Genomic DNA, 11,542 nt, shown 5'->3' on the forward strand with positions numbered 1-11,542 from the left:
CAGGGTCACTTACATTATTTTAAGCTTTACAATTGTAAAATAGCATCAGGAAAGTCACAGGGAGAATATTTGAGCATAGCCGTGGAATTAAAATGAAATAATCAAAACTTTTTCATTTATTTTTTAAAAACTTAAAATTTTAATTTTAAGTATAGATATTATTAAGTAATATATGTTTTATTATAATTATTTCCGTTTCATTGTTGGTGTTTATAAAAATAGCAATTTCCTTTGCTCGTGGACGTGGAACCTTACACCCAAAGTCTATAGCTGGGACAGCCAATGAAATTTGACTTTGTCATACGAGAAAATTTGAGAATAACCAATCACATCCAGGATCAGTTTCCATTTGATTTAGTTACTTAGATTGTGCACTTTGCCATCTCTTATTCTTTGCTTGCAAATCAAAGCAACATGAGCACAGTTTTATTCTTCACCTTTGTTTGTAAGTATAAATGACTGAATATAATCATCTAATTATGAATATTTATTTATTCATTTTAACTTTTGTAATTTTTTATTCATTATCAGACATTTATTCAAAGCAACTAAGATTCTGAAATTAACTTGATGTAAAAGCATTGTATAACACATATTTACTACTTTTTGTCTTCAGGTTGCATTGGGGCACAAAACATTGAGCAGCCAAAACGTTTGCAAACCTCCAAACTGGGTGATGATGTCACTATTGAGTGCTACTTACCCAATACAGATTTTAACAATATGATGTGGTACAAGCAGGGGATGGGAATGAAACTTCAAGCCATTTCAAAAACGTACATTTACATGACGGATATTGAATTTTTTGATGGAAATACTGATGGCCGTTATAACGTAACAATTGCAAAAGGACTTTATCATTTACATATATCTTTGACTAAAAAGGAAGACATAGCAACATACTTTTGTGGTGTGGTAACGTTGGGAGAACTGTATTTTGGACCTGGAACATTTTTAATGCTTCATGGTACGTTGTTGCCTTTCATTATATAATACCAGAAACAGATGTACTTAATATCTAAAGGTGATAATCATGCAAAACGACTATAAGGTATAAGAGACTATAAGTTATAAAAGTACAAGCAATAAAATACTTTTGGTTTTGCTTTAAAGAAGAACACACCGCAACAAGGGTTCTTCAGGAGCCTATTTCAGATAAAGCTCACATTGGAAACAACATTACCCTGGTGTGTAGAGTCCAAACGGTAGATGAGAAATGTGCAGGAGGACATCATGTATACTGGTTCAGAGAGGCTGCAGATGAATCTCATCCTGCCATCATTTACGCTGATGGAGATATGAAGAAACAGCATGAAGAGGACTGTGAGGATGACTCTACTACACAGATCTGCGTTTACACCCTCGCAAAGAGGAACCTCAGCCTTTCTGATGCTGGTACTTACTACTGTGCTGTCCTCGCATGCGGCAAGATAGTGTTTGGAAATGGAACTCATCTGGAATTCATAACTGGTAAAGTGTTAAGCCCTATTAAGTGACTTACAGTTAATATTTCCAATGTGTATTTAAATAATGATAGCATTTATAATGATTTATCATGGCAGTAAAAATATTTTTTTAATGAATTTTGTAAAATTATGAATGTTTTTTGACTTGAATATACAGTACACTACTGTATCACTCAAACAGTTTTTTATAATAAAAAAATCTGTAGAGATTTAGAAAAAAAAAGCACAAGTAATACTGTGCCATTTGCTGGTCCAAGCTTAAGTTTTCAAGTTATCAAAAATGATGTTTGCAACCTACTTTGATTTTTAATATAAAGTCTGGTAAAACATAAATAAATGTTTTCTTGCAGACAGCGAGTCGACAGCAACTCCATTGTTTCTTATACTGGTCTCGTCAAACATAATTTCTATGATAATAATGATCTTACTTGTGGCTGTGCGATGTAAGGACAAAGGCAGATCATCAGGTATCGTATCTAAATGTTTTCAGACTAGTTCTGAACCAGATTCTTAGTTTTATTTGCAAGACTATAAAGCTGACATTCATACTTTTTAGCCTGTTTCAACAGAGCTTGTGATCAAGAGACATCTGAAGGTACTCAGCAGGTAAATCCTCGCCACTTTATATATCCACAATAAGTTTGATATCATTTTGATTATATATTTCAGAAGTTTCATGAACGATTTGTTGTTGTTCAGATGTTTCTTGTCCATTTACTAACATTTTCAGTGTTCATTTCAGTGTTTAATTCATTTAAAGTTTAGCTACTTGAGTTCACTTTACTTAAAAAAAATATGAATACCAATGGTTTGCATTGGTATATTTTGATTTATCAGGTTGGAGATGCAGATGCCTTGACTTACACACCTGTGAGTTTCAGCAGTAGATCACGGCCCTCTAGAGGAGCTAAACAACACAACGTTTCCCAGCATAATGAGGTCTACTCAAAGATCAGGTCCTAACAAAGGGCTACTGGAAGACCTTTCCTGTTTTCTGTAGTGATCCAAAAGTGCAACTGCATAAAGTATGATGATTTAACAATATAACATCCAATAAAATCCAGTAGAGCAATTACAAAATAGCTGTTGTCTGAACATGGCAATCATTGAGTCTGCTTCCTCCCTTGCTTAAAGGAGAAGTTCACTTTTAAAATGAAAATTCTGTCATCATATACTCACCCTCATGTTGTTTCAAAGCTGTATGAATTTCTTTCTTCTGCTGAACAGAAAGGAAGATATTTAGAAGAATATCAGTAACCAGACAGTTTTTGGGTCCCAATGACTTCCATAGTAGGAAAAAAAAATACTATGGAAGTCATTGGGACCCAAAAACTGTCTGGTTACTGATATTCTTCTAAATATCTTCCTTTCTGTTCAGCAGAAGAAAGAAATTCATACAGGTTTGAAACAACATGAGGGTGAGTATATGATGACAGAATTTTCATTTTAAAAGTGAACTTCTCCTTTAACCCCATTTTGAAATAAATTAAAAACTTAAAAATAATTTACCCTTATGTTGTCTGTTTCATTACACCTTTTACTAATAAAATCACTTTTGCTTTTCATCTTTTTTGTGTTTGTTATTGTATTTTTATATTTATATGATATCATTTTCATGAGCCCTGTTACAGAAATGCTGCTTAACTTGGGTAGTGAAAGTTAACACCTCAGATATCTCAAAAATAATAAAAATAAATTTCACAACAACAGCAAAAATATTGATGTAATCAAGTCAAGTCACATTTATTTATATAGCGCTTTTAACAATACAGATTGTTTCAAAGCAGCTTTAGAGATAACGGGAAAATAATGCAAAAAAATGTTGTTTCCAGAATAAAGTAGCGTCAGTAAGTTCAGTAATGTTTCAGTTTTGTTTAAAAAAGTTATTCATTTAGTTAATATATATATAGCCGCTCTAGTGTAAACCGTGATGTCATCGTCCAGCTCAGTTCAGTTCAGTTCTTGTATAATAGTGTCAATGCAGGCAGATCAATATTATTGTTGAATCTTAACCCTAAAACTGGCAATGTGATCTGGGTGTAACATAGTTTTTTTCATCAAATTCTTTAATCATTTATCACAGCCTGGTCTGTCTTGAGTATGCTGGTCACGTGATTTGTTTAAAAATTGTAAAGATTTTGTGATTAATTAGTCAGCCTGACCTAAATCAAACATGGTTGCCAGTGATGCAGGACATTCAGATTTTGAGATATGTAAATATATATTAAACTTACTTTTCTTTTGAAAAAATAATACTAACACTGCTTACATTAATTATGAACATTGTCTTAAGGTGCTGAAAAAGAAAATTTATAAAAATGTTGTTCATGTTGTTATTTAGCACGTTTTGAAATATATGTTACACCCAGTGGTGTAGTCTAGTTTTTTGTAGTGAGTATACTCTAATATAACACACACACATATATATATGGTCCCTGAAGCACAGGTTTTATCAGTTGACAATTTTCAACAATTTTTTTTAAAGCATTATAGGCACAAATACAAATTTACTTTTAGAAATGGTGTTTTTGAAAAAATTTTTTATTTTAACCCTGTAACACCCCTTGTTGTAAAATTACAACGTTACATTTAACCATCCTTAAAAACAATCTGTTATATTTTTTTTTTTTTTTTTACCACATTTACATAGTCATTGGGTCCTATTGTTCAGTCTCACAATGCTATTGGATCATACATTTGTTTATAAGTCCCGCCTTATGGCCATGAACTCACACAACACCTCAAGGCTTCCTTTGAACAACATCTCTTTGTTTCAATAGACTGGATTCATCAGATTCAAGTAAGTAAAATGTCTTTTATATTTTTTTTGGTTGTTATTGTAATGTCTAGAGCATGTACATATGTAGTTATTGTGTAATAAATTCATCAAATTTAATTTAGAGCTTATTATATACTTGTTGCAATTATACAACACTGGGTGAGTGTGGTAGTCAAAATAGCAGGCTTGTTGCAGTTGGCTCAAACAGGTTGTATTCCCTCCACTACACCACTGCCTAAAAGAGTATTTTCTTATACATGGACAGTATACCTGTACATTCTACTTTTTTGTTGTGTTCTGGTCACATTTGACTGATTTAAAAGTTGTATCTCTGAAAATGTAGTTCATTTGATCAGACTGACCTCAAATTCCAGAGGATATCAACAGACAATTTAGTTCTGGGAAAGGTGAAAATGTTCATGAATGTGGGGTGTGGATGTAAGTGGGGGTATGCATGTTTTCCTTTTAGTATGATAATTAGAGAGCATAACAAGCAGTATTGTTATGTCAAGGCAGTATTGTTTGACTAAATGGCTGGTGATTGGGATGCATGTTCCATTTAGCATGATAAGTAGACAGCATAGGCTATGCCATTTACATTTAGGGCATTTAGCAGACAGTTTGACTAAATGGCTGGTGATTGGGATGAATGTTCCATTTAGCATGATAAGTAGACAGCATAGGCTATGCCATTTACATTTAGGGCATTTAGCAGACAGTTTGACTAAATGGCTGGTGATTGGGATGAATGTTCCATTTAGCATGATAAGTAGACAGCATAGGCTATGCCATTTACATTTAGGGCATTTAGCAGACAGCAACAGGTTAGAAAGAAACTTACAATAAACAGACAGTATTGTCTGCCTGGAAAACATTTCTACCCTGAGCACTTGGTCCACAAACCTATTACTTCAGGTTATGTACTACAATATAAAAAGCATATTTATACATGTTAATTAATTGTTGTTTTATTTTCAGAATGCCACCAGCAAGGAGTGAGCCGCGATACAGTGTGCAGGATGTGATTGAATCCATCCAAAATGGTGACAGTGAATTTGAGATGGACCTCAATGACACGGATGAGAATGACGAAGACTCAGATGAAGATGTCTGTCAACAAGTGGACAAAGAAAACCAACCACCCATGGACATTCCAGCTGATAATTACGTGGACATTGAGCCAAAAACAAGCAAACACACCATGCCCCGTGACAGGTATCGCTGGCTGAAAAAAGATTTCATCAGTCCCAACACTGATTTTTCTGGTATGGATATCACAGGAGATGACATTTCCCTCCACACACCACGGGAATACTTCCAGAAGTTTGTGTCCGAAGACATGATTGAGGCTCTGACACAAAACACAAATGAGTACAGCTTTCAGACACATGGAACATCTTTAAACACCACTGTAAAGGAAATTGAAAAAATGTTTGGCATGTACCTGAAGATGGGCCTAGTACAAATGGCTGGAACCCGTATGTATTGGGAGACAGAGACACGGTACTCCCCTGTTGCTGATGTGATGCCACGCAACAGATTCCAATCCCTGTTGACATCATTACACTTTGTAAACAACCTGACAGTATCTGAGATGGAAAAGAAAGACAAACTATGGAAACTCAGACCATGGCTTGACTCATTCAGAGAGAAATGCCTGCAGGTGGTACCAGAAGAGCACAACTCTGTGGATGAGATGATGATTCCTTTCAAGGGGAGGTTCAGCAGCATCAAGCAATATATGCGAGGCAAGCCAAACCCATGGGGATTCAAAGTGTGGGTGAGAACTGGAATCTCTGGCATGATGTGTGACTTCGATGTCTACCAAGGCAGTGTCAACGGAATACGAGCCAAATCTGAACTTGGATTGTCAGGGGATGTCAACAGAGCTGTCACACTTGTGTCATCGTTTGCTGGACCTGAACCTGTGCAGAAGATTCAACGCTGGGACAAAGTCAACAGAGCCTACATTGAAGTTGAGAGGCCTTACATTGTTGGTGCCTACAACAAGTACATGGGAGGTGTGGATTTGTTGGACTCATTTACAGCCAAATATAAGTTCCCCATCAAATCCCGTCGCTGGTACATGTACATCTTTTGGCACACCATCATCCTCGCTGTGGTCAATGCCTGGCTCCTCTACAAGCGGGACTGCAAAGCTCTCAAGATGTCTAACAAAGAGACAATGAACAGGAGACAGTTTCAGGCACAGCTAGCATCCTCTCTCATCCTGGTCAACACAACACATCAAACTCCAAAGAGAGGACGACCATCTCCAGGCAAAGGGAGCCCAGAAACACAGACAGTGACATCAAGTAGCCCTCTGAATACTCCGAAGAGACCGTCCAAGAGATGTGCACTCCTTCCATTGGATGTACGCAAGGACCTAGTTGCACATTTCCCAAAGAAGACAGGGAGAGGACGCTGCAGACACTGCAATAAAGGATACACCAACACACAATGCAGCAAGTGTGATGTTCGCCTTTGCTTTTCAGAGGACAAGAACTGTTTTTGGGACTTTCACAACCAATGAAAGTCAGTCATGAAAAGAAAAAAGGGAATGAAGAAGTTGCTAGAAAAAGCTAGAGATTTATCTGTTTAATATTTTATTTTTAATAAATGACTTCATAAAAAATATGACTAATGTGTGATTATTATTCATGTTATATATGTATACATTATTTATGGGGCCAAGTAAGCAATCAAACCTGCAAATGAACCTTTAGTTGTTCTGAATTGTTGTTCAGACAATCATGCTCCCAACTAAGCCCAATGTTGCAATATTACAACGTTTCTCTAAAAACATACATAAACATTTTTTTTTTATTAGGCCTGAAGTATACTCTGTGCAATAGTAATATATTTCTGTTATAATTTCTTCAAGTTATACAGAACTTTTATTTTGACAGGTTGTCGTAAAGACATAACAGTTTCTGTGTGTATATGAAACGAATGAATGACGATAGTTTTATCAAATGAAATGGTGAAATTCTCATCAAGTGACTCTCATAGCAGCTCTGCGATGAAATGCACATGTGTAGCTTACATCATGTCTCAATACAGTGAAACGCTGAAAACACCACGAGCGTGAGTCACGCGTGCTTCTCTCTCTCTGTGTGTGTGTGTGTGTGTGTGTGTAGTGGAGCACACACTGAGCGCTCATTCCCAGAGACGCGTAGAACAATTGCAGTCTCTTTTAACTTTAATATTCATAGACACTAGTCCATATCGAGATTTGATTCATTGTACAGCCCTACTTTTGATTTATTCGTTCAAAAATAGCCAAATTCCGTGACGTTCTGCTTTATATAGCAAGTTCCATTTGTGACTGGATTCCGCGATTCGATCCGTCGCTTCGCAAACACAGACGGGGTGAATTTATGAATGACAGTGTGAAAGTTCTGACACAAAACGAAGTTGATACGTATCCTCACGCTTTTTTTAAGTGGGTATACGCAAATCCTTGGCCTTTTCTAGTGGGTATACGGCGTATACCTGCGTATCACGTAGACTACACCACTGGTTACACCTGAGTCACATTGCCACTTTTGGGTATAAAAAAGGGATTAACTTTGTATTCATTTTTGTAACAATCTTTGTATTCTGAGGTATTTTTTTGTTTTTACAAATTATAGAATTTACAGGTTAAACTGATACAGCCTGTCTGGTCACATGATTTGCTTCAAGTTATCTGTGATCAATTAGTCAGCCTGACCTAAATCCAACATTTTTTACCAATTTTTTTTTTTTATCATTTTTATGGTAACGCAAGGTCCGATTTCAAAACGGTTTTCACAGGCTGAATCTTGAGTTTGCAAGCTTTCCAATGATATATAATATGTAGGGGTGTAACAATTCGTTTTAACAACGATTCGATTCGTATCGCGATTCGTGGTTGTCGATACGATTCAAGGACGATATTGGTTCATTTAGAACGATACGATCCGAAACGATTCAGTGACTTGAAATCGATTCAGTGACTTTTTAGCCAAAAATTCTTGAAAGGGAATCAGGTATCAATTAATTATAAGCGTGCAATTAAAGAGTGCAGGCTACGAGCACAGTATAACAATGACAGGATATGAGATTTCGTTTTTCTGAGGTGAGAGACTTTATTTCGTTACGAAAGTTATGAAAATAATGATAGAATAATGACACGGACATATAGCCTGAAAACATCATCTGAAAATAATTAAGAAAATAATGATAGAATAATGACACGGACATATAGCCTGACAACATCATCTGACCGCAGATACTGAATCTGGACAACACGTTTTTTCCAATTTAAAACGTAACGACGTTGCATGCTTGTAGTTTATTTTGTGCTTTATATACTGTATAGGCTAGTGAAACGATATAAGCCTGCAGCGCGCGCCGCTGCATTTGCGCGTGCAATTGAAGAGTGCGCGCTACTGCAGTATAGCGGCTGAGAGGACAGGAAAGTCCTCCTCGGTGACCACACCTCAAGGCATTTCTTATTATCAGATACCAAGCCTCAGTTGCTAATTCAAAACGTCATTAGAGCTAACAGAGAAGTGCTTCAAGAACAGCGACATTACTATGCAACTGAGAAATGGTACACTTTTTAATTTTAAAACTATTTTATTGATAAACTTTCCGTTTATGGTCTATGTGCGAGTGTGTGCTTGCACCATATCTTTGTGCGTTTGTATGGAATAAAGAGCGGGAGAAAGTAAGTATGCATTCCATAGATTATAAAACATGAAACAAGTTTGTAATTTTTATCCTGTAGTTAGTTATTTTTATTTGCTTGATAAATTTTTTGTGGGTTTTGGTTATTTTGCTGTTCTAGGCCCTAAGGACTGAAATCGTTTGGCGTCGTGATATGGAACTGTAACACGGTCAAATCCTCAAGATGCCTGAAACTACTTGGACCTGCCCGGAACAGCTGGAACAATATTATAAAGAGGTAATATTGCAAAAGTTGTTTGGTTTTCTTTTATTGGAACCGGATACAGGATAAATGTATTTCCAATTTTGTAAGATCAGAGTCATGTACTTTTGCAAAATTTGTGCACACACAATGCAGTACCATCTATGCATTTGTGAGGCACATGCATATTTCTAGTAGCATACAGAATACACCCATAGTTTACGGACTCAATCACTTAATTATTCACTCCTCTCTGGCTAACTGGAAAATCACTTCCTTTTACACACAGCTAAACTGTCATGTCTTGGCCCCCGTTTCTGTTAGGATGATATTTTGTTGTTTTCTCTATGGTAACAAACCTACACCCTCATTTTTTTTTACTTAAAGAGATAATTCACTCAAAAATTTTAATTCTGTAATTAATTACTCAACCTCATGTCGCTTCAAACCCGTACGACCTTCGTTCATCTTCTGAACACAAATTAAGATATTTTTTATGAAATCCGATGGCTCAGGGCGGGCTCCATTGACAGCTATTTAATTAACACTTTGAAGGCCCAGAAAGGTAGGAAAGACATCGTTAAAATAGTCCATGTGACTACAAGGTCACGCATGTGCCGTGGCGCTCTCGTGAACATGAGTCGGAGACTGATACGGAAGAGAAGAAATTGTTGAATAAAGTCGTTATTTTGTTTTTGTCGCGCACAAAAAGTATTATCGTCGCTTCATAAAATTAATTTTGAACCACTGTAACATATGGACTATTTTAACGATGTCTTTCCTACCTTTCTGGGCCTTCAAAGTGTTAATTAAATAGCTGTTAATTTAATCAAAAATATCTTAATTTGTGTTACGAAGATGAACGAAGGTCTTACGGGTTTGGACCGACATGAGGGTGAGTAATTAATTACAGAATTTTCATTTTTGGGTGAACTAACCCTTTAATAAGTCTCTTTAACTGGTCTGTGTTGACCAGTTTCGTCAGACGTCTTGCCAGATCTATCCAAAATGGGTGTTACGTGTTGCCGGTTTTTTTTTTTTTTTTTTTTTTTGGTCTCTTAAGGTTAATTTACACGCTAGTTCCTCTCATTGGACTGGGCAATTTACACTTTTCTCTTTGACATTGTTTTATCCTCTTAAAACTGTTATCATAATGTTTAAAAATATAATGCAACATAGTTTCAAAAATAAAGATTCTCATTATTTTCTTACCCAGATGCCATCCAAGGTGTATATGACTTTCTTCATCAGAACACAAATGCATATATTTAATCTCGAGGAAATTCAAGCTCTGCAGGATGCACACAATGCAAGAAAATGGGTTCCAGCATTGTGGTTAACGTAAGAAACAAATCAGTAAGTAAAACATTCTCTACTTTAAACTAGTGCTTCTGACCAGGGCTCTGATACCGTTTGAAATATCTGAATTTTCATGTGAAGTTCATTCTTCTGTTTGCAATCAAAGCATCGTTTTCTACTCACATGAACATGCCAACATACCACCACAACTGAGGGTGATAGAATGGTTACATCCTGATGTTAGCGGCATATGTTGAGCACTATAGATCCAATCTTACTAGTATGACTCACTCACTACAAAACACATTTCTTCGCTTCAGAAGGCCTTTATTACCTTTATTAGGATGGCTTGAGGGTGAGTAAATCATGGGCTAATTTTCATTTTTGGGTAAACTATCCCTTTAATACTTATTTACTTACTATTGTATAACAGTTCATCGTCCCTCCACAGACTAACTTTGCTTCTGTCTTTCATACCAAAGAACTACCCTTATGTAAAATCTTTGGTGTGATGACCATCAGGGCAGAATTGTGGCATGAATTCTGATATGACTGTTCAGACTGAGGTTGCATTGGTACTAAATCAGATATAGGTCTAATGTTTTGCACTTCATGAGTTCACCCTTACATATAATCGGATATATAAAAGTATGCATATTTAGCGAGCTGTCTGAGGGGAGGGCTACAAGCTCAGAATTTGGTCCAAAGCCAGAGTAACCTTGTTGGGATAAGAATACTTTAAGAGTGATGAGTTGGGGTGGTGGAGGGATGCTGGAAAACTGTTGTAGGATAGAGGAAGGTTGGGAATATACCTCCTCTCATGCTTTTTGGGTTGATTTATCTGAACGTTCTCCTAAACGTTTTAATGTATGTATATCCTTTGAATACATATTACAGAATTATGATTTAGGACATGTTTCATGGCATTTTACTCATAATTTTGAGAGGACTGCACCAGTGACATTCTAGGCTATAGACTATATATTTTATTAGGTGTAAGATTTTGTAGCCTCACCACAATGTTAAACCTAACGTACTTTAACACATGACAGCTCTTCTTCAGATGAAAGATGATAAGGTGGTCTATATAAGGCACTGCTC

General features: G+C 36.2%; 1 protein-coding gene across 1 annotated transcript; it reads left to right on the forward strand.

Annotated features, from left to right (window-relative positions):
- Positions 1–1,119: 1,119 nt before the first annotated feature.
- On the forward strand, positions 1,120–2,395 carry LOC307156458 (uncharacterized protein). Its single transcript, XM_079867808.1, has 4 exons — positions 1,120–1,470; positions 1,817–1,933; positions 2,036–2,072; positions 2,304–2,395. Exons 1-4 carry the CDS (start codon positions 1,299–1,301, stop codon positions 2,323–2,325), a joined length of 348 nt encoding a protein of 115 aa, XP_079723934.1. The 5' UTR covers positions 1,120–1,298; the 3' UTR covers positions 2,326–2,395.
- The last annotated feature ends 9,147 nt before the right edge of the window (positions 2,396–11,542 follow it).

This window comes from Squalius cephalus (genome assembly GCF_949319135.1).
Source record: "Squalius cephalus genome assembly, chromosome: 3".
Lineage (NCBI taxonomy): Eukaryota > Metazoa > Chordata > Actinopteri > Cypriniformes > Leuciscidae > Squalius > Squalius cephalus.